This window comes from Fringilla coelebs, assembly GCF_963513975.1.
Source record: "Fringilla coelebs genome assembly, chromosome: 3".
NCBI lineage: Eukaryota > Metazoa > Chordata > Aves > Passeriformes > Fringillidae > Fringilla > Fringilla coelebs.
The window spans coordinates 25908263-25933813 of record NC_140030.1 but is presented as its reverse complement, the minus strand read 5'-3'; the positions used below and the strand labels follow the sequence as shown (position 1 = coordinate 25933813).

Genomic DNA, 25551 nt, shown 5'->3' with positions numbered 1-25551 from the left:
TGAGGAATGCCACATCCATAACTTCAATAAACAAACACTAAGTGAATAGGTCTTCTCCATAATGATTGTCTGACCACAGCAGTGACACATATCTTCTACTTTAATTAACAGTGTACTAAATTCAGTGACAACACTGATAGTCTGTTTTATTTTCCTAAAATTACATATTCTTTTGATTCAAGTTTTAAATAATAAACCACAATAATAAAAATATTATATTTGTGTGTATATATATATATATACATATATATTAAAAACTCCTTTAGTCATTACAAGCATTTAAGTGCACTGCAAGATACACCAACAAATAGCAATTAACTTTTTTTGTAAGAAAAATATAATTTATTAGAACTAGCTTGAGAAACTTAGAATACTTGTTTTAAGTCATACAGTGAAGTTTTAAGGCTGGTTTAGAATCACTTCATATACCAAAGATCTTTTACTTCATCTTGCAGATAAATAAAATCTTTTTAAAAAGAAAAGCAAGTAAGTAAGTAAGTATACCTGAGACTGTCCCTCTTCATTACAGACCTGCAGTTTCATGGGTCATGGTCAGCAAGAGGCATGAAAAAATCTTTGCAAGTGCTTAAAGTGTTTTCAACTATCTGTGTTTTTTTAAACAGATGCTTTTCTGACTAATTTAATGCTGCATAACCGGATCATAAGAGTTGATTCAACTATATTTTAAATTCAACACAGTACACAAGTGTATACAGCACTGCTATTCTGACTGAAACTTCACAAACAAGGTTTAAAATGGCAAGTCCAGGAAAACAGAGAAAAGAATTTTTATTGTGAAGGCATCACTAACAGGGTTAGGATTTATAAAGTCAGATCTCTACTACTCAGGAAGTACTATGTCTCTTACTAGTTTTATTATTTTGAGAAAGACCACTGCAATCTGCAGGAGGAAATGTTGTTACAGGAGGAAAACAGCAAAACTGAGCTATATAGAAATCATTGCTTACAGACAAATTATGTCAGAAAATGTGTCAAATATTTTTCAAAGCTATCTTATTGCTTTATCTTGCTGCAAGAGCAGACAACTGCAGAAGCACTCCAAACTGATATATATTTTTACTCAAGCCTCTATTTCTTCATTGGTTTACCTGCTAGAACATAGACAGTAACAGGGTTTCAGCCTGTTCCTGATGTGTGAGACAACCTAAATTTATATTGCCATTTAAATCAGGTAGACGTGAGCTGAAGCAGAAGCAAATCTGAACTATGGTTGCACTATTTTAAAGTTCACATGCAGAAAAGCCATATTATGTAGAATGATTTTCAGAATGTACATGCCTCCACATGTGCTAAACACACAGTGCTTTTACTAGAGATACCACCACAAGCCCTAAGGACAAAATCATCATGTTAGGATGGTACCCTATTGCTACTTTCATCTGCTTCTCAGTCATAGCTTGGCATAACACAGATATGCTGTGAAAGGTAATAGAGTCACATCACTAACTGTGGCTCTACAAAGAATTAGTAACATGGTTTGTTTATTCACTTTTATTGCAGCCTGTAGTAGAATTGTGCTTTGGTTTTTTTAAGCTTTAAGAAAAATTGGATTTGTTGCCAGGCAGGGAACACACAACTCAACATAAGCTAGATCTGACAATAAAGAGAATTCAATCAGAATACAAGTCTGGGAGAAAGAAGTTTGTAAGATGCTCCATCCTCTCCTTTAAAAGTTTTAGACATAACCTTGAGATATTAGCCAAAACCTGGGATGTTTTCTACAAGGAACCTGACACACAATTTCATAACTGACAAGAAAAAAAATCTGTGACTGAACCCTTGTGCCACTGTGGCTCCAGAGTACCAGGAACAGGCTGTGCTCTTCTTAGAAAATCGAATGCAGGACAATGCTCTAAATATCCAGCTGGTAAAATGGTATCTCTGGAGATCCAATACACAATATTTGCAAGAAAAGATCAAACACAGAGATCTTAAACTAGAATACTGGTCATATTAAATTTAGGTGTGATGAATATAACCAAATTGAGGCAAAAAACAACACTCTAAACACAGGATGGCTTTTACAGCCAGCTGATGATGATACATCTGCAGTATTTCAGGTTATAGAGGACTTGAAGGAAAATGCTCAAGCAATGACCTCAGAAAGCTGCAAAGACAGGCAAACAGAAGCAGTTTTCGAAACAAATGAGTAGCCAGTTAAGTAGTAACAGTTTTCTGCTTTTTTTTGTAAATCCAGATAGCATTCTTTTTCAGGATCAACACTAGTTGGTAAAAAGATATTCAGAGAGAAAGAACCACTCATCTTTTAAGATGACAAAAAGCTTTTAACATAGATTTTTAAAAAAGGAACATATGTCCATTTAGTAAAAAAACTATGACATCAGGAAGAAAATTAACTAAAACACTAGTGAAAGAAAATAACAACAAGGAATTGACCATAGAAATCAATGGTAAGCAGTCTCAAAAATAATTAACAAGAAAAATGTAATTGCTCATTTATGGTCTGATACTTGGTTTAGTTTATGCTAAGTCTTATGGAACGAAGTCTAATGACCGAAAGATTAACCTGTGTAGTCCTAACATCACAGACAAAACAAAGTATTACCTAGGACACTCAAAACTTTGAATGCACCAGATGTAAAGGATGGAGCCACAGATGACAACCACTCAGAGGCTCAGGGAGCGCCGTCCCAGCGCCCGTTTGGCGCTGCCGCTGCAGCCTCGCCCCACGGCGCTTCCCTTTCCTGCAGGGAAAACGCAGTGTCCCGCAGGGAAAACGCTCGGGCAGGCTCTGCCTAAACCACACCAGGCTCACAGGCAGGCTCCCAGACATCACCACATCACCTGTGTGCTGACCTGAACTCAACCTGCCACCGTGGCTTATAAAGAGAGCCGGCTCACAAAACATGAAACTGAGAAAGCCACTCCAAACTCCACACTCGGTGGGTAAAAATGTCCAACTGGAACACATGACATCAGTTGTGGACCTGCAGCAGCCTGGAGAGAAAATTCATACAAAGAATTTGATTTTTAGTATTTTGCCTGAGCTTGCTTTTCTGAAAGTTTCCTTAAATTCGAGCCCAACACAGAAAACCGTGTGCTCACAGAGCTCGCTTTAACGAGCTGAATAAAGACTCCAGGAGCCAAAACAATCTAACTTGAAAACTGACAGAATTATCCAAAAGTATTTTGAAATTCCCACACTCTACCTTTCGAATCCTGCAACTACAGGAAACTTTTGAGTCCAATTATGCAGTCACTGAAATTTAATTGCTACAGCATTTCCATGTAATATTTAAAGCGCATAGTTTAATTATGTTTGCTAAGTGACAGGACATAGTAAACAAAAAAAAAAGAAGTACTGCATATTGACTTTCCAAATTTCCAAAAGTAAACAGAAATCAATTAGATCTTAAGTATTTTAGCTTCCAAGAGTGATGCCACAAATTAGAGACAAATGCAACTTTGAGAGCAATTCTAACCTTCAGATTTTTCACTCATCTTTACTGATAAATTTCCAGACATCTACACCTTATAAAGATTATTTAAGGAAGCAAAGAACTACCAAGCAGTCAAAAAGGATTCAGTACAAGATCTACCAAGAAATGTCCTCTAATGCCAAATCTGTAAAACCTGACAGGATGGAGCTGAGGGTACTGAGAGCTGAAGTTAAGAACCCACTTTCCACCTTTGCTGGAAGGCTACTCTCATCAGGAGAGGCTCCTGATGACTTAAAGGCAAGTCCTCCATTCATCTTCTGATGGAGCAGTAAGGATGAGGGGGGAACAACAGGCCAGGCAGTCTCACTCTAAACCCTAGGAAAGTCAGAGAGCTTAGAATTCTTAAAATCCACTTATAGTTAATTTGTTTTTAACCAACATGGTTGCTGTCTGTCACAAAAACAAAGTACATCTGTGAGTAAGGAACAGCAGATCTCATTTGCCTTGGCTTTGACAGGACTTTTGATAATGGATCCCTGTATTTAAACTGCAACTTTATAGTCCAGGTTAAATTAGATGGCTGAAAAGCTGTTGGAAGTTTGAAGTGATGCTAACCAGCTCACTGCTCATTGTAAAATGCAAGCAGCTAAGGATTCTGTACACAGTAAACCTGAGTAAGCCAAGCCTGGAGTGCTCTGCAGTGCATGTTGTTGCCTGGGCTTGTGTTGTGCCAACCATATTCCTTGGCTGCAGGAGAAATTCAGGTGACTAATTGTAACTGAAATTCACCAAGCACAACTGAGAAGTCCCCTACACAGGATGATGGCCAACTTACTGGAGAACAGCCCTTCCAAAAAAGAGCTGAAAATCTGGTAAGCAGTAGGTTCAACTTTGGCAGTAAAGACAGGTAGAAAACACAGAGGGTAGAATTTTAAAAAACTTGCCCCAGTTTATCAACATCTTGTACTGCAAGCCCCCAGACTAGACATAATATTCTAAATGTGGTCTATTAAGTGTAAAGTAAAGGGGGAATCAGTGTACCTACCTGCTACACTGCTGTAGATACAGCCCGAGGTACTGTTGACCTTCTCTGCTGCCAGGATGCTTTGCTGAAACTACTGTTTCCTTAGATGTGAACTACACCCAATTCAAACTGCATCACTTGTACTTAAAGTTTAAGCAATAGCATCACATAATCCCACTGTGGTTGCTTTTGCTATACTATTTAAGAGGCTGAAGGAACACTCATCAGTGGCCAGGGAAAATCTTGGTGACTGCAACTTAGATTTCACTAGTGCTACTCAACATTCAGAAAAAAAACACAGAAGGAAAAGAGTTGAAGAACTAATCCGGAGCTCAGAGCAATCACTTGGCAGATGAGAGCATGTTACCATTTGCTATACAAAGTATTATGTTTCTGAGGTGAGCCACATCTTAGAAATAAAAAGAAAATCAACACACAAAACCAAAAGCTGTTCTTTCCCTGAGACATTCTCTGTGCCTTCTAGACACTGTCACAAAGGCACAAAGAAAATAAAATGGATTTCTTTTTTTCAAATATCTCATATCCTTCTCCTGCTTGTAATAGCATTCATGCCTGGGGAAAGGTGTCCACCTGAAAGAGGTGCTCACAACAACCCTCACACAGCTTCTGCACAGATTTGCCAGCAGTGCTGGCAGAGCACCCTGCACCGAGCAGGACAGGAGTTTCATCCTCCACTACTCCACATCGACTTCTGAATCCCTCAGCAGCAGAGCACAGGTTTATGCTCACACCCTGTATGATGTATTCTCCCTTGCACTGACTGAATTCAAGCATCCCACATCTGCGCCTGAAAAAATCCAACTCTCTTAAGAGCCGAGTACCAAGGTGTGAACTTCATTTCATAAGAATTACCCATTGTCCTGGAGCCATGATAAATGTTCAAAGTCACAGACCTAAACACGGTGCTGGTTTGAGAAACGTGCAGCTTGAAGAACATTTTATTATTGCCTCTCTAATTATTATTTAAATCATCTCTGTTCTTACTGCAGGCTCTAACAGCAATTATCCTATAACATTAAAAAAAATAGATAGATTAATAGAAGTGTCTAATAGTTTTCCACTAGAAAGGGCACTATTGATGAAACCCAGGGATTATTCCCCAGCCTAAATTTTGGCAAAAGCACATCATCAGATGTGCTACACTACACTCCCCTCTTCATTCCTCCTGAAATAACTTAAGATCCAAAGTCCAACTGGATTTGCTATTTAAAACTGGTTAGTCTAAAAGTGGCTAGTTGTACTAGGAGTGATAAAAGCACTGACAGGGAAGAAAGAAAAGGTAACTATGGGCATCAAGATGCCTGCTCTCCAAAGCCTTTTGTTTCTTAGACAGTAACATCAGAGAACATACCAATTTTAGAAGCAGATTCACCCCAAGATATTTATTCAGTAGCAACAATCTAGAGAAAGAATTTCAGTAAAGTTTAGAATCATATTTCAAAAGAAATAGTGTAATTTGCCTTTGAAATCACACTTATTAAAGTGTCTAACACAGCAAAATGTATTGTTTGTGAAAAATAAGAGACTGATTTTAAATTTAAATATATGCTAAATTAATTCATAGCTTTTATTTTTCCCTATTACATTTCTTTTATTTACTTGCTCATGCAATATGAGCTATCATCAACGTTTATTTAAAAACAAGTATTTGCTTTCTGTCAACAAGGGGTGTCACATGCCTAGCATTCTACAATACTGCCTGGGAGACTCAACTCCTCCAAAAATTACTTTAAAAGCCTGTCATCTGGAGTAAGAAGTGATTAATAGTTTTATTCATTTATTCTGACAACTGGTGGCATTTTTCTCACTTTGAAAAAAAGTAATTCTACATTTCCACCATCCCCAAAGAACATTCTCCTGATTCACACTTCAGTTTTAAAGAGAGAGGATGGGGGGCAATGTGTTGGGATTTCCACATTTTTAAATTTTATTTTTACTGTCTATAAATCAAAAGGATGGAGTAAAAAAGAAACATTAATAATGTTTGGGATTAAAAAATCTGGTAACAGAGCAACCTTCACCTCACTTTGTCATCATAGCTACAAAAAAAACCAGGGAAAATACATTGGTTTGTTCTGTAACTTAAAGCTCTAAGCAGTAGATCCAAATTTAATCCATATTTTTTTTATGTGTACATACATAACAAAGGCTGCAGTCATTAATAAACCAAGTCATTTTGCTTAACATGCAACAGACCGTAATAAAAAGACCTTTGCTTTCTGATATTTGTTCAAGAATACAGATTATTTAAATAATTAAACATCAATCCTTACAAACAGAGAAATACTAGTATTTACATGAAAAGGAATTTGTTTACATAAGTACAGAAAAAAAATTACAGCCAAAAAGATCTTTCACAAAAGTAAATTGAAACTGAGTATCTTCATTGGACTGTTTTTCCCTGATACCTCACCTTATTTTCTGCCTTCCTACAACTCAGACACTGGACAGCTAATTCAGAGTCCCTGCAAAAATCTACAGAGCACATGCAAGATTTTACAAATTTTCACACAAAACTGGAGACTTCCAAATAAGTCATCACCTTCCAAAATCCATTTTTACAACAAAATATCTATATTAGAGCACTTTACTGTCTCCTCCCTCACACAGATACCATCAGACCAATGAGATTATAGAAAACATTTATATATGTTGACGCTACCAAATGTACATAACTCATGCAGGATCTATGGAATAATCCAACAGGAAATCCAATCAGAAGAAGCCCCAAATCAGTGATTACCCTACTTTAAAACATCCCTGCAGTCCAAACATCCAGAGATACAGCAGCACACTCCTGAGGCAGGCAGGTCAATGGCCACTAGAAGGAAAGTGATGATCCAGAAGGAGCCTGGAGCAGGGCACAGGCAGTGCAGAGGCACCTGATGCTTTCCTGGAGACAAGTCATGATCCAAGCAGGGACCTGCTTCTTTTCAAGCCAGAGGTGCAAGATGAACCCACAGCTGGGAAGGGACAGGGCAGGATTCTAATGCTACTACAGCCAAGTTTAACTACTCTAGCTCATATTTGCAGGCTAATTAAATCATATTTCTAATATTTTAGGAATATTTTCTGTTGTAAAAATTCTGTTCAAATATACAGCCTCTGAAATACACCCTGCTTTCCTATTATTAGGAAAAGTTATTCTGAAAAATAACCTTCATTTAGAAGAACTACAAAAAAGTCCACTTCCTCTATAGCACAGGTATGCAAATTAGCAATTAACTGAAGAAGCAATACATTAACAGATAAAACATCCTTTGGGAAACTGCAGTAACATGGAAAGTCATACAATGAGGCCACTCAGAAATTAGCTGCAGTAACACTGACAGTGACAAGCATTTCTAAAAATATTCACTTCATCTATATTTAAAGTCTGAAAATAAATATTCAGTAAGTTCAAAAAGCATATTGCTACTTTTTTCTTAAAAGAGTTCAAAACACTTGAGTTGTGTAATCAGTAAAATTAGTGGGGCTTTTTAAAATTAGTGTACAGAAGAATTTCTTTTAAACACATCTTGGCAAAAGCATTGCTGAGATAAAACTTGTGCATACTTTACTCTGACACTCACTGCTTTAAGGAGTGCTCCAACCTCTAAAAAGATTCTATAAGTTAATCTGCCAAGACCTGAGATGACTACCAGGTGTTCAATTTATTTCAAGTCCGATTTTGATCTACTGACAGTCATTTCCAATTTCTCCTTCTGACTGAAAAAATGATTTAAAATTTAGCCCTTCCCCAAAGGTCAGCCAATCTTTATCATTAGTAGGAATGGCAATGAACATGTTAATGTGACATGTGCACTGTACATTCCTTGGCTTAGGACATCATAACACTTTACTAAGGAGAACAGCCATTCTCCATATTTTATTGCAAAATGTGTGGGAAAAAAAAATCATGTAATTGGAGAGGTAGTTGTCACAATTTTTAGTGCTTCAACCCATTTCTTGTTGTCTGCTCCGCAAACTTGCTAAACCAGAGCACAGTGGATGGAATTAACTCCAGATAGACACTGCTACAGCTATCACATAGCCAGTGGCTGTGGCTCACAGGCCACCATAAGAAAATAATCAGGACAAATGCGAATTTGTAACACAGCGTCAACCTGAGATACAGACTTTTGTTTACTCACCAACTGCATATGCCATTGCAGTTCTTTCTCACTGACTAAAGTGCATCATTCACAAATTATTGTTACCAGCGTATCAATAAATGATATTTAATAGTGCCAGATTAACTGACAAGTTTTCAGGTTATCATACTACCACACAACATAGAAATAAAACTGCACTTGTAACTAATATATTCAATTCCAAATTTTTTCTGAAATTTGGGGAACAATTTACTTAGTTAGGCAAGCCTTCCACATGCTTCAAATACTGCAAATCTTGTTCTGTTAGCTTGACTATCATGAAATATCGCTGTGGATTTGAAGATGGAAGCATTTTCATACAAATCAAACTAGACAGGACTATGTAGAGACCACAGCAATTGTTTATGCTGCAAATTTTGTACTTAAACTCTCACACTCTGTATGAAAGATGCAAGAAGACAAGGGAAGAAATAGAGAAAAAATACTGAATACAGTCAAATTTAATTTAGCCTCCTAACATTATCTATAATTACTTTATGCTAGCAATCTATGTGGTCTCTAGAAGGAGCACATGTACTTTAATTAGTATAGGAGATAAAAAATTAGTATAGGATGTATTTCAGAAAATAGCAATGGGACAACAGCCAAAAAAACCCCACAAAGGATAACAAGTCCACATACAAGCCTCAGTCTTCTCTTGACACACACACACACACTCCCTCTCTAAATAATTTCCCTGAATATCCCTTCTCCCACTCAAAATATCACCATTTTATTCAATTGACCTGTGCCTTAGACAATGACCTTGTAACACTCAGAAACCAAGACCAGCTGCTTCTCTGCAAAATTCTCACTGCAAACTTTACCTGAAAGATTCAGAGGACAAAGTCACTGTAATCACGTTTTACCTTCCACTGCCTAAGTTATTACCTTACTAACCTTGTATGTGCATATTATAAAAAGCATCCATTTATGTTACAGTGAATTACTCTAAGTTAACACTGGGAACACAACACCTGAAATGAATTTCAAGTGACAAGACCATCATCAATCATACTTTCTCAACATTAATGCCATCACATAAAGCCTTCTGCTCTACTGCTTAAAAATATAGGTGTTTCAGGAAGAAAATGTTTCACAGATGGTGCTATGTATACTGATACTTTTCTGAATAGGAGGTTTTTGTAACTATAAGGTAAGTCAATCAAAACAGCATATTTGTTTGACTAATATTTCATTTTAAAAGACAAATAATTATAAATATTAGTAATGCAACTTATCTGATTCCCATTTCTAACTGTTTAAAAGATTAAATGCCAAATCAGGAACAGAATCAAGAAAAAATATACAAAATTAGAAAACACCAGTGAGGTCGTCTTTTTGCAGTGAATCCTCAAAACCCAGCAATCTTATTTGTAGACATTTTTGTAGACATTTTTTCAGATAACAAAATATAATAATTCAAAGTTTAAAAGTGCTGGTATTAAATTAGGAAGAAAAATGCTCTATCCAGACTGTATGTATTAATATTGGAATCAATTTCTTATGGTGCCAATTAGTGCTATTTCTATGTTATATTTTAACTTGCAAACAGTAAGATGTTATGTGATGTTCTGACAAAGAGTTTTCACAAAAGCAACTTTTTTGCAGTAATTCAGAGACCAGCCAAGTTATTACTTCAATTGCTAGGCAAAAAAAGAGAGAGGATTTAAAAACAAGTATGATAAATCTATGGCTCAGTTATGCTAGCATAGATAATTACAAGTCTTTGTAAAATAAACTCTTCAACACACCATAAAAGCACTCACACAGCAGGAATATTTACACATTCTCAAGCATCGGCTTACAGCTTTAAAATATATGGTTCAAAAAACCACTAAAACTTTAGGACAAAGCATTTTCTGAATTAAGGCTAAACGACAAAGATTCAGTCTATTTGATTCAAACAATACTGGGAGGCATCCCAGTCAGAGCTGGGTTTTTTAGTATCTAGGATCCCCACATCTTGAATTTATCAGGGAGCTGGTCCATAGAAAGAGCCCAGGAAACACAGAAGCTAACATGGCTGTGTGAGCTGGAACCAGAGTGCTGAGCCTGCTTTCCTCCACTATCCAACCCCAGCAGAACTAAAGGCCTCATAACAAATATTAGAATAAAAGCCCAAATTAAGGGCCAAATTCCAACACAGATAAAGACAGGGAAATTGATAAACATTTACCATTGCAAGTGAAACAGACTCAATGTGAGGGAAATAAATGTAATTTACTGTCAATTAGACTCAAGCAGGGAGGAGCAGAGACAAGGCTTTGCTTCCCTCTCCCATCAGCTGCACTGTGCCCCTTCACCCCAGATTCCCACACCTCCCCCAGGGCAGCTGTGACCGGCCCAGAACAGCTCCTCTCCACAGGTCCTGCCTGCTCAGGGTCCCCCCTGCTCTGGCATGGGATTTCTCCCATGGGACGCAGTCCTTCAGGAAAACAAAGATGCTTAAGCATGGGTTCTCCACAGGCTGTGGTTCCTTCAGGACTCTCCACCTGCTTCTGTGTGGGTTCCTCCTTCCATCCTGCATCCATGTGTCAGCTGCTCCTTCCATCCTCTCCCCATTTTGTCTCACTTCAGGGTTCTCTTTTATGCAGTACCGAGTCCAATACAGCTCTGATACAGGTCTGTAATTAGCATCTGAGCCATGACACTAAGCTGAATCTTCTGATTTTTTTTTTTTAATCAAAATTTAAAACTACTTTCCTCAAAAATGAGATGCATCATTTTGTATGTTAGTGTAAACGCAGTGAAATCCTCATGAATAAAACATTAAGCAAACTTCTATGAATTTAAATTGTGTTACATTATAGAACAATTGTTGAGCTAACATTACAGCTCACATGTTACAGAAAATGTTTAAGCTTTCTGCAGTTTAATCATCATTAATGGCACACAAGGAAATTATTTACTATCAAATGGGTCAGAGAATACATAAAGAAGGCCTTTGCAGAATTGATTTTGCACATAAAATTAACATCTTCAGTTGTACTTGGAACTGCCAAGAAGGCTTGACTAATATCAACTCCTCTTATTATAAAGCCTCAAGAAATAGCCACAGTTGGGGTGTCAAACTTGTTTTTAAATGATGAAAGAGAACATCTGAATGCTTCATGGGCTTCAATAGTAAGTGATTAAAGTGTAACTGACTGAACTGAATTTCTGCCAGTGTCAACACAAAACTTTTTTTAAAAGTCAGTGCTATGAATTATTTACTGTTCTTTCAAAGCTTAGTGTCAACACACCAATTCACTCTCATTCTATTCCTCCCTTACAACTCCAACTAGAATCACTCCAATATGCAGGATGGTAACATACATCTGCAATGTCGTGAGCAATGTAACAAGCCTAGGCAACCACCCAAATTATTCAATCCTTTGAAGACCTAAGAAGAGCATCTTTAGCACAAGCACATTCCCATAAGGTGCACACTTTCAGAACACCTTGGAAAAGACAGAACAGGCCATCATAATATCATTCCTGCATATGCATTCCTTCCAAAAACCTGTGCATGTGGCTACTTAGAGTAGCACCAAATCAGCTCCATGAAGCAAAAATGGATCAAGTATAAATAATCAATAATAGTGCACAAACAACCCATGCTGGAAAACTATGGTTTTCCATTAACATTGAAAAATTGTGCCACTAATGAGAGCTGTAAGAAGCTACAGGCTTGAAAAACCATCTCCCCAATATCTGTAACCAGGGTACTTTGTCCATTAGAAGTACACAGCAGACTGTGAAAACCAGAAGTATTGCCCAAAGTCACAGAATCACAGAATCAATTGTGCTACAAAAGAGCTGTGAGATTATCAAGTCTAACCAATAACCAAACACCACCTCATCAAACAGACCATGACACCAAGTGCCATGTTCAGTCTTTCCTCAAACACCTCCAGGGACAGTGACTCCACAACCTCCCTGGGTAGCCCACTCTAATACCTAATCATCCCTTCAGTGAAGAAATTCCTCCTGCTATCCAACCTGAACCTCCCCTGGTGCAGCTGGAGGCTATGTCTTCCTGTCCTCTCACAAATCACCTGGAAGCAGAGGTGAGCCTTGCTACAATCTCCTTTCAGGCAGTTGTAGGGAACAATAAGGTTTCCCCTGAGCTTCCATTCCTTCAGGTTAAACAACCCCAACTCCTTCAGCCATCCCTCATGGGACCTGTGCTGCAGACTCTTCACCAGCTCCACTGCCCTTCTCTGGACACACCTCAATGTCCTTTTTTGACCTGAGGGGCCCAGAACTGGACAGAGGACTCGAGGTGTGGCCTCAGCAGTGCTGAGTACAGGGGGACAATCCCTGCCCTGCTCCTGCTGGCCACACTATTGCTGATACAAACCAGGATGCCCAAGGCCTTCATGGCCACCTGGGCACACACTGGATCATGTTCAGCTGGCTCTAAACCAGCACCTTCAGGGTTTTTCTGCAGGGCAGCTTTCCAGCCACTCTGCCCCCAGCCTGTGGCACTGCCTGGGGGCGTTGTGATCCAAGCGTAGGATCCAGCACTTGGCTTTGCTGAACCTCATCCCACTCACCTCCACCCATCTATCCAGCCTGCCCAGATCTGCAGAGCCTTCCTACATTCCAGCAGATCACACTCCAATCCAGCTTGATGCCATTCATGAATTTACTGAGAGTACACTCAAGTCCCTCATCTAGATCATCAGTAAAGATGTTAAACAGGACGGGCGCAATACTGAGCCCTGGGGAATACCACTAGAGACCAGGTACCAGCTGGATGTGGCTCCATTCACCACCACAGCTGGACCTGGACATCAAAATATCTAACAAAAGATACAATTTTTTAACCTAATTTTACAAACCCGTTCTTTAGAAATAGCATAAGCCTAACTCAGATTATCACACCATTACATTAAATTCTCAAATTCTAAGACAAGGATTGTCCCCACTAGAAAGTGCTGAGAACAAAGTGTCAACACCCAGATGTTGCAAAACCACTAAAACATATTCCCAAAAGAACACACGAGTAATGCATACCAAAGTGGTAATGTTATCAGATATATTCATTAAGAGACAAATTAAACAACAGAAGAGGTGATGATGTTCAAGGCTTTATTACTTCTTAATTAAGTCTGGCCACGATGCACAACTTCTGTGCAAAGTCAAGAAGACCTCTGTATCACCAGAGGGCCTGAAATGAAACACATTTCTCTTGGCTGATTGCTCTTTTGCAGTGGATACAAAAAAGTACCCATGTCCTAAAAAAGCACAGCTAAACCAGCTGTACTTGCAGAACTTGGGCCTAGATCAAATAGTATTTCAACAACTACTTTGCACAAACAATACTTGAATTGTGCCACTGTGTCAGAACCCCTGACTCTTCAGTCCAGATATGGCTAAGGAAAATTATTCTCTGGATTTATATCTACACAATACTTTCTTTAAAAGTGTATTCTTAGAGTTTCACTGAAATGTAATTGATGTCTATAGCTTTGCTCCAGTGAAAACTACACTAAGTATCCAGCTACCAAGTATCACACTTCAATTAAGCCTCTGGTGTAACAGAGTAGACTGACCTCAGTAAAACATGCTGGAACTTCAGCCTTCATTTCCAAAGACTCAATAATATCCCTAGCATCTCTCAGCCATGCACTGTGCTGGATAAAATTAGCTGAGACAATTTATTAAACACAGTTTCTAAACTAGTAAATTAATAATCAAAACCCCCCAAGTTCAATTAGGAGCTCTGGAATAGGACAGAAATCACTAATCTTTTATCCCTTATGTAGAAAATATCATGAACTTTAAAAAACAGAGCTTATATATTAAAAGACTAATGCGAACCAAGACTAATGTGAAGCACCACAATAACTTCTAATACAGTAATTCTGTAGAAGATAGTTTTCCTAGGTCATGACTGTTCAAATTTCTAAACCATGACTACTAAGTATCACATAAAGAAGTACTTCTTTCCTATAATGCAGTTACTGCCTTTAAGGAAGCAATCAAGAAGAAATGAGTAATATGTAAGATAGTGTGTGTGTTCTCAGATTTCTCCTGAACCTAAGTCAGGGCCTACTCACTGCAGTTCTTATTGTTTTTCAGACTTCTCAGCTATTCACACAAAACAAATTTCAGACATTCCCAACGCTTCTCAAAAGTATTTTGAATAGATGCAGATAATGTGCATATTTAGCTATGTTTCTGTGGAATGCATTCTTTCTTTTTAAATCCCACACAAGTGTTACCAGCTTTCAGCAAAAACATTATGCATCACCTCAAATACAAGCATCTCTAGTTGCAGTTCTGCTAAAGAGTTCTAATGAAAATGTTCACATAAGACTATCACAATTTTCACTGTACATTAAATAATTCCACAAACTCCAGTTATATTCAAAATTGCTAAGATTGCAGTATGCTAATTTTCTAATTGGATAAAGGAATGCATTTTTGCTTCCCTTCTCAACAAAACTGTTTGTTTACTATATGTTTGTGATCAACCTTGGCATTAATGTAACACAACAATACAAGGCTTTGAAAACATTTTTAAAAACCTGTCACCATCATATTTTCTGAAAAATCCTTTACCCAGGATTTCTTCTTCTGGGAAGCTGAGAAGCCCCAGAGAAAAAGGAAAACAATATTATCTCATTTGCTTCTCCTGTGGTTTGCTGCTTTGCAATGTGGTTGGGAGATTGTTTATCCAACTGGTCATTGTTTCATTGGTTTCATATGAATTGTTTTAACTTAATGACCAATCACAGACAGCTGTGTTGAGGCTCTGGAGACTCACAAGTTTTTCATTAGTATCTTGTTAAGACTTCTGTAAGTATCCTTTCTCTATTCTTTAGTATAGTTTTAGTATAGCAACATAATAATTATCATGTAATCATAATGATAATATAATTATACTGTCATATGTCATATATATTATATAATATATATCATATCATAAAATAATAAATTAGCCTTCTAAGAACAGGGAGTCAAATTCATCATTTCCTTCCTGCCACAGGGGACCCTGAAAATACCACAAAAAGCAATCCAATCTGTCTTCATGTTATTCAATGCTGCATTTTCTATGACTAAAATTTTGTGCATAAGACATGATCACCCCCTTTTAAACCCTGTGAAGAGTCTCAGATATTGCAGAACAAGCAATTCCTGAACTGATCACCAAATTACTAACAGAAGGACATTCACATACAGTGTTTATCACAGATGTCCTAACTAGATAGGATAACTCAAATGTTCATGCAACAAAAACTTAACCTTTGCCTGAAATATTCTGGCTTATCCCCATTTGAGTTCATAGAATATTCAGTGTTAAAAGGGACCCACAAGGACCTCAAAGCCCAGCTCTTAGGTGTGTGACCTGTACAGACTGAACTCATGACCTTGGCATTATTAGCACCATGCTCTGACCAAGTGAGCTAATCTCAGTCCTTACCAATAGAACATAGAGTAAAAATCCACAACTATTTCACTTGTTCCAACCAAAAACTGTTGCAGAAGGTTGTGGGAGAAAAGTTAGATACTAGCAGAGAAAACTCTGTGTGCACAGAGCTAACATGCTGAATGAAAGGGCGTGTTACTATCTCTGTGCAAAACAATTGCTAAAATCCTCTAGCACAAATTTCTTTAGAATGCACATTATATGCTAAATACCCTTTGAAATTAATGGACACAGCTCATAATGCACGTTTTTTTAGTGCTGCCAGTACTTGTAGTAAGGTTTCTGGTATTCTCCAGATGGAAGCATATACATTATAATCGCAAAAAGGCTAGTGTCCAGGAGTGTCACCAAGCAATACCACATGAGTTGTGAAAATCAGACTTCACCTGACTTACCGCCAGTGCTTTAGACAATTTTGTCCTATAGTTATTCAAAACAATCACATCAATCTCCTTAAACGGCACATAGGCAAAGCCATCTTTAATAAATACTCTTCTGACTCTAAATAAATCCACAGCATCTGCAAGTCCAACCTGAGAAGGAAGAAAAACCCACATTGTGGAATAGCAAAATAACACAGTAACAGTCTTTACAGCCCTAAGATTCAAGATGCACCAATAAAGCTTTAAGTCATTTTCTGTCTTTTAACATTGTCTCCAGACAAAACTCAAAAGTCTGTGTAATTAAATATAGACTTAGGAATGGCTAATCGTTATTTTGGTGGGAAAATATTGTTTGCTTACAGAAAGTCATGCAACTAGGCAAAATAAGGTACTTCAAAGTTTGTGTCTGCAAGTATTGATCCAATTATGTAGCTTTGCATCACTTACTGATTTGATATTTGAAAATGGATTTCTGACATCTGGAAATATTTTATTCACGTAAGCTACGTACAAAAGGTTCTGCAAGCTGATCTGGAATCCAACCAGCTTCACTCCAAAGAATCAGTGGGCCACATTACAAATTTTTCCCTCTCTCCTTGCTCTCTCGCAAAATGAATTTCTGACTAATACAATCAGACCAAACCTAATTTCAGCAACAGATGTTTGACAATGCCTCCATCCTGAACAATCTGACAGCCAGGTAAATTAAGTCATTTGTCTGGGAAACATTAAAACTTAAAATCATTTTTGTGGCAAAAGTAAGGGATGGCAGAAGAGGACAGAAGACATTATTAGTAGTTTGAAGCTTACTTCATTTTCCCAGTCCCTCCCTCCACCCTTATACTCACATGAAGTAGAGGAACTCTGATTAGTCATTTAGATAGTTGGATTTACTGTGGCTATTAGGTAAACTTAAAATTAGTAACTTTGCATTTAACTGAGAGAAAATGAATGCAGATCTGTGGGACTCAGCAATATTTTACTTACCTTAAAGAACATTTGTTCTTTTACTTTAGCCAGATTGAAGCCAGGAGTTGATGTACTCAGCTCATTAGCTAATTGATTTTTCACATCTTCACCAATCTAAAATTAAGAATTTGTTTTAAAACTGTTAAAATACTTTAGGATAAAGGCTTCTTTATTTTATTAGCATGATGTAAAATATTACTTAACTTGTAATATTATCAGTTTAGTTGAAAAGACAAAAAGAGGTACATATTCAGTAAGTGATCACTAATAATTAAGCAGAAACCAGCAAAACATTAGTGGTCAATAATGTTCAACAACCTTACCTCTGAAGTAGAAGGGCAGATTTAAACTACAATTTTAAGCATTAGCAAGAACTGTAAAACACACTTTTTAGAAGTCAATTTCTGCAAAATAAAACTCATTACAATCTTTGCTTGTCTCTAGACATGCATTAAAACAAAGCAAGATGAATAAATGGGAGATTTTAACAAAAATAACAGTTTCAGTTTATTTTTAAATACAGATTTAACAAAACTATAGCTAATCTTATATTTAGCAATTTAACTTTCCTTTTTCTAAGGAGTGAGAACAATGGACAATCTTTATTGTCCTTTAACTGTTAGTGCTTTTGCAGTTCTTAAAACAAGTGAGTAAAGCAGCAATGCTCTACTTTAACAACTTCAAGTACTTGAAAATCACAGTGTTACATTTCCTAATAAAAACACTAAAATAGTGCATACGCATAAATACACATCATGGAATCATAGTATATGCCTAGTTGGAAGGGACCCATCAGAATCGTGAAGTTCACTTCCTGGCCCTGCACAGGACACCCCAAGAGTCACCCCATGTGCCCAAGAGCACTGTCCAAACATTCCCTGAACTCTGTCAGGCTGTGCTGTGACCGCTGCCCTGGGGAGCTGTTCCAGTGTCCAGCCACTCTGGGTGAAGAACCTTTCTTTAATAACCAACCTACACCTCCTAAACAGCTTCAGGCCATTCCCTTGGGTCCTGTCACTGGTCAGCACAAAGAGATCAGGGTCTGCCCCTCCTCTTCCCCTCAGGAGGAAGTTGCAGACCTCAATGAGGTCTCCCCTCAGTCTCATCCAGGCTGAACAGACCAAGTGACCTCAGCCACTCCTCCTATGGCTTCACCTCCAGACCCTCCCCATTGTCCCGGCCCTCCCTCGGACACCCCATAATAACTTTGTATCTTTCTTATATTGTGGCACCCAAACCCACATACATTTGCATAACATGCTTTTGATGAAGTATGGGAGTAGTCCCTGACTGAAAGGGTTTTAAACGTTAAGGAAGGCAGAATACCTTCTCAAAACGTAGACGGACAGAAGTGACACCAAAACAGAAGTGACACCAAAACAGAAGTGACACCAAAACGTAACACGCTGTGTGACACTGCTCTCCAAGAACTGGATGTGTGCTCCAACACCTACAGTGAGCTGATACAAGGCTGCAGTCAAGGTAGTTTTTAGAGACCAGTCAGGAACCGAGCCCAGGCCATCACATGCAATAGATGTGCAGACTTCAAATGCAAAATAAAGTCACCCAATATCTTTCTTCTCCATGGGAGGGATATGCTTAAGCAGTTTTATTCTCTGAACGGAGCAGAATACCTAATTTGTTGACCAATACTGATATACAGTTAAATGGGCATTTCAACAAAACTTTTTTCCTTCTCAATTGAAAAATCCAAGAAAACAAGCAAACAAACAAACAAAACCGCTCCTCTTGGAAGTCATAGGAAGGACCATTTAATTTCAAACTTGGACAAGCAGCTTAGTGAAAAACAGTGATTTGATATATGCATATGAAATAGCCAAGGCAGCAATGTTGAGAAGGCTTATGGTTACCCTGTCTGCATCTTGATGCAATTTGTAGTACTCTCCTAGGAAAACCAGCTTTAAAAAATAATAAAGATGCCAGCAAGGCAGAAGAATGTAGCTCTGAATAGAAAGGAAATACACAGCATTATATTTCTGCATGTAAAAATGTAAAGCTCAGCAGCCTGTAAAGAGAGCATTCTTCTTTAACGAAGTGGCTGCATCAAAACAATTAAATGTGTTTCTGTAAATGAAACAAGAAAATACTTTCTATAAAATAGTCTCATTAACTATCTTATTCTTGTTAGACTTTGAAAAATTCCTGCTTTCCATGACACATTTAAACTATATACAAATTTCACACAGAGGTACCAAAACTCCATTATTCCTTCCAGATGATCTATTTCTTGTCTAAGTAAGTATAAATCTAAGTCACTGCATCAGGCTGCAGCCTTCCTTTCACCTACCAGAGACCTAAGTTTTCAATTTAATTCCAAAATAGTGGCTTCCTTTTTCAAATGTAACAGTTTTATGCATTCTTAGTAGAAATCCCTTAGGAGAGCCTGTCCAGGATGTCATTCCAAACCCTCCCTGACTGTGTAAATACACTGCCCAAATAAAAACAGTACAACACGTTGTACAGCGATGGTGGTTACAATTCCACTATCTCTTCTAGTATATCTTACTAAAAATAACTCCACCAAACAAACTAAGCCAAGGACAGAGCAGAGGTTTTTTCCAGAGAGATATTAAAGGAGACCAGAAACTGTTTTACAGACAGGCCAGCAATATTGAGGGGAGAACTAGAAGAGGGAAAGGCAAGGATTCCTTCTTTATTTGTTCTTCCAAAACAAATTAGCTTAATTTCATCAACAAAACTGTTTTTTTTCAGTATTACACTTTATTTCAAGGAAGATTTATTCCAAACTTCACAAGCTGTCTACATCCTTCTTTATTAGTAATTTGACTGTATCAATTTTATACAGATACAGTGACAGTCCGTTTAGATTTTCTTGCATGTCACTAGCAAACAATTTAACATTGTTGGGGTAAAAGTGATTCTGGTGACCCCTCACAAAAAACAGGTTAGTGGGCCATGACTAAAGATTTAGATAAGACTGTGGACAGCATGACCAAAAATACAGTTTTATCCAAAATTTTGTTTTTTAAACTAACACAAATATTGTTGCAAATATTTATTATAAACATGATACACATAAAGATGTTAAATTTACTTCTTAAAGGCTCAAATACTTATGGGTTAGGGAAACATTCAGCAGCCCCACAACCACTCTGCTCCTTGCCTTTTCACCAAATTCACACTGCCTTCATGTTTTCAGCTAATAGAAAGAGGAAGAAGAAACAAGGCTAATCCTAGCCCCTACCTAAGGCTGGAAAATTACTACAGAATGCATTCAAAAATAAAACTGGCTTCCCTAAAGACTGAAACATGAAAAATAACCTTGCATTGGCACTAATGATTTCACCATTTTCACATCAGATTGACTGAAGGCACAGTGCAAAGAAATACACTACTTATAGTATAAAGTCAGACTCAAGCTTTCAGTTAGGCCATGCCTGTACTGCTGCATCCAGAGCATCATGAAACATGTATCCCATTTTTTCTTAGTTCACAGAAGCTAGAAAAGCTTCTTTTTTACTGTTGTTTTTGGGGTGTTTAATTATTTAAATAAGAGTACTACAGTTTGTATATTTAATAATTTCATCCTAAAATAGCACTTGAAAACACACATTCCAGCAATCATTAAAAAATTAGATATAATTAAATACAACTTTTAGGATTCTAACTGAGATTAGAAAAATAAACAGGCTGCTTAACTTCTGGCAGAACTTGGTGATCTTCACCAGATAAAATACTGCTGATCAAAATATTAAAAAAAAAAAAAATAGAGTCCTTCTGAGAGTCTCACCAGATCATCATCTGACCTCCCACACAGAACTGATTAAACTCACCTCACAGAAAAGAATTCACTAGTTTTGCCTTGTTCTTTCGTAGCCAGTTTAGTAAGCTGCCTAGCACTGTGTCAGACTTTGCTCTGCACAAGCAAAGAACACCAGGACAAGGATCTTCCCTTTTCAGTGACATGGGTCAGCTAGCATAGCTTGAAACAATTCAACAATTCATTGCAAATTCCTGAGACTTAGGAAAAATAAAGACAGAAAAAGAGAGGAAGGGAAAGAAGCAAGTACTCAGGACAAGTTCCATTATTTCTAGTTTTCTTGCTCTCTACATGGAGTTTATTCATTGACTTTTAATCACAGAACTGTCCTCGAAACACAAAGACACATAAATTTAGATTAAAATATGAATAATTTAATATGCAGGGCTTGGTTAAACAAACACAGTCAGTGAGGTAGTCCAAAAACTTCAAAATAAATTTGATATCACTACTCTGTTTTAATGAAGAGATAAAGATGCATGCACAGATTATACTGCTATATATGTGCAACACTTAGTTTTACTAAGTCTCCCAGTAAGGAACAAGAACTCCATGCACAAAGTCCTTTCCTTTTCCAAGACTCAGCTTCAGGTATTTATGTGCACATGCTACTGGCGTCCTTAGAAAGAGAAGTTCCTAAAATTTGCTTTTAGTTACAAAGGACCTGGTACTCAAGTGGCAAAACACCCTTCCCAAAAACAAGTGTTGTCAATCTGTACTTTGCTGAACAGCAACTCTAGGCATGAAGCAGAAAAAATAATAATTTCCTAATCAATCTTCTCCATTGCCAGACATCACACTGCAAACTAAGTTAGCACTAGAATACCAAAGTACTAACCTAGATACCATTAAAATTTGAGAATATAAAGTGTAATCAGCCAGTTAATGAATTGCTTGATTAGCAAAGGACACCATTCCCACCTCTCCTACCAATTAAAAAGATTAAGAGACTTAAAGAATCCATTCCAGAGGCTTGTAAATCTGTCATTCACGAACCTGATGATTATCAATTTCATTTTGGCCAAACACAAATTAAGAAGAAAATTTTATCTTTCTAACTACTACAGCTTTATGTCTTAGCTGAAGTTCAGCTTGCTGGCACACATAAAAATATAAAGGGAAGCACTTGGAATTATCTATTCTTATGCATCAATTGAAACATTGTTTGGGCTTTTTTTTAGAGTCAAGAGTGGGCACAGAAAGAATATTTTATGATCTGCCTCACTATGCAGCTCATTCATGGTTACCACAATGACAGAGAAACTCTGTGATATAGGTTCAGTCTCCTACATTCCTGACAAACATTTCCCAATATGCATTTAAAGGAAAGCTGAACAAAACAATTACTACAGAATTACCTAGAAACACTACCACATACAAGTTAGAGACACACATGACTGTAGAGCTGACAGGAGACTTCTGATAAATACATCAACAAGTTTTCTTTCATTTAAAAATCTGGGTAGTAACATCAGATGCAATTTTAAAGAAACTTGTTAACAAATGTTTCTCTAGATTCAATCACAGGATTAGCCAGGAAGAGTGTTTCAAAGTTGGCAGACCATTTTCTGAAGCTTATCCCAAACAGCAGCTAGTAAATTCTACTTGCAGAGTAATTACATTCTGCAGAAACCATCCTATCAGCTTTTATGCTGCTGTATTAAGGAACAATATAAACATCTCCAAAGCTACTGCATTCACTGCTACGTAAAAAAATTAATTTTTCAAACATGAATTTTAACCACTACAAAAGAACTTAACAACTTGATTATTCAAAAAAAAAAAAATTCTTCTTGTACAACATATGGGTATCATTTTTAAAAATACACTATTGATTTCCCAATTTTTTCTTTTCTCATTTAGAGATTCTTTTCCCCAAAAGAATCTCTAAAATATTTATAGAAAAAAGAGAAGACATTTGACGACACCTTTCTGCTTGTCTATACTGTTTCTTCCGAGAATCCAAAATTATCAACTGCTAAGAACTGAAAATCTGTAAGGATGTGGTTAGGATTTGCTATGTTTTCACCTTTTCCAAGCCTTTAGATAAATGGCAGTCAAGTATGACCTGCTCAACTACTGAGTGCTAGAGCACATAATCACACAAGTAGCATGGTTTTCCCCTTTCCACTTCTTCTACCTTAAACTGAAGAGCCTGGCGTACAAGATCCTATTTTCCACTACATTTTTGGCACAGGTGCCATTTCAATTTTACTTTAGAAACCCAGAGTTACACCAGAACGTCTGCCTCAGGATTCAGCCTGTATTCCAAATGTTGGCTAGCTGCTCTCAGCTAGATTACAAGGAAGAACGTTTTTATTCATCGTATCTTTACCACAGCCTTTTCTGCAACTTTTATTTCAAAGCACATAACTTTTTCAAAGCAGTTAGAGATGCACTTCATCCAGAAAGAGCATATATAGTACGTAGGGCAGAAGGATTCAGCCTTACAGTGAACTGTAAAGTTCCTGTTTAACTCAAATGATGAATTAAACAAAGCCATTTAGGAAGAATCACAGTACCCCAGCGCTCTAAAGGGGCCTAAGTAACTGCACATTTTGTGGTGTAGTTTGACTTTACTTCCACAAGTCAATTTTAAGCAATAAGGAAGACCTTCTAAGGGTCCATTTAGATTTCTGCAGATAATCAGCATCTGCTTCTAATCAAACTGAGATGATTGCCAAATTAAAATTTTAATTAGCATTTTGCATCATTTACAAACTGTTGTTCATTAAGTTTATGAAGGTGAAAAAGGGCATCCCCAGTAGCTATCTATTCTTTAATCACATCTATTACTCAATTCTAAATTTCATAGAATATCACCAACAAGATATGTACAAATAATACATGCAACTAGAATTACTGCAGCAAAATGCACCAGTTTTCTCCATAACTAATAATAAAGTAATGCTTACAGCTCAAGGATTCATTAAAGAAAAGTAAAGCCCCCATACATCCTGCCAGTGCACCCAAAAAAATTTTTTTTTTCTAATAAAAATAATTTTTTTAAAGCTTTATTTTAAAAGTCTGTGAGAGAGTACCAATACTTATTTTAATCTTAAATATTTTAATCAAACCTCATTCCATCTACCCATCCCTCAAAATGTTAGGTCACTAGAATACCCAGGCTGCTTGGCAATCAATCCAATTACTTTTAGGTGAGAATAACTCACTATGTTTGTTTAAAGCATTAATAGTATATATTTCACTGCCTTATTTAACAAACTCTAGCACTTAAAAAACCATCCTACTCCTAAGCCTTTCCACATACAATTTTGTTTCTGTTATGACTCTAAGCATGGAGTTAAATAACCGAATACATCCTTTTGGCAGCAAGGCACATTTCCCATTTAGACATGCATCCCTTATGACTTCTGCTGTCAACTGTAAGATAAGCATCACTGGTTTGCAAGTAAAGGGACAAATACAAGATTTAAGTAGTGGAAAAGAAAGATACAATTCAGAACCATTTCCTTAGCAAATTTAAACCATAGCCTACTTGCATAGTTATTGTCTTATCTTGGCATAAGTTTCCACACAGTAGACTCCAGACAGTTTCTACTTTTCCCCATCCTGTTTGGGAAAGGAAGAAATAGTATTTGATGCCCCTGAAATGAAAAGCCATAAACCCTATCAGAAGAACACTCTGGATTAAACACCCGTTCCAAAATGGACAGTTATAGTCACAGCCCTTTTATGGTTAGGCATGATATTGAGTAGTCTCTCAAATGAATCTGTCCTTAGTAGGGACACAAACCAGTCAAACCATTAATCCACATCTGACTTCAGGATCTTCTGTACCAAATAAAGGCAGTCATAAAACATTTTCTCAAGAAGCTGAACTACGAATATTTATACAACTGCCCTACTAGCAAGATAAATGTTTTTGAAGAAAGCATAATAGCGATATCAGAAAGTCTCTCATAGGACTTCTCTGATCATAAAAGTGGAAATTAAAGAAGTTTAATTCCTACTGCTTAAAGCAGCTAAAAAACCACTTCAACTGCATCATCAAAGAACCATTGTGGAAAAAAATTCCATCACTAATGCATTTTGCTCTTTCCATTTCATTTTGCAGTTCTTATTCCTTCCTCTCAAATGCCTGCAGATGCACTGAAGACCTTTAGCTCCCCCAGCTGACTATTCCCATCTGCCATTCCTTCCCCATTACTATGATCCAAAGCATTTCTTAAAATACTGTGCTTTATAACAGCATCTAAAATTTAGGACATCTGATTCTGCAATAACTGGCTGTTACCCAAAAAATAAGGCATCAAAACTAGAAGTTATTTAAAAGGTCATAATATTTTTAATATTTTTTAAATTTCAGGAGGCTATCCAGAATTAAGAAAGGTCAATTTAAACATGATTTTT

General features: G+C 37.1%; 1 protein-coding gene across 1 annotated transcript in view; it reads right to left on the bottom strand.

The window, feature by feature from the left end:
- Nucleotides 1-25551, bottom strand: part of PRIM2 (DNA primase subunit 2) — a gene marked incomplete at its 5' end in the record, with an annotated part of 90181 nt that overhangs the window by 50503 nt on the left and 14127 nt on the right. The window contains 2 exons of the mRNA XM_084202972.1: nucleotides 16419-16556; nucleotides 17394-17489. Of these exons, the coding sequence (XP_084059098.1) occupies nucleotides 16419-16556; nucleotides 17394-17489 (234 nt within the window). The remainder of the gene's footprint in view (nucleotides 1-16418; nucleotides 16557-17393; nucleotides 17490-25551) is intronic.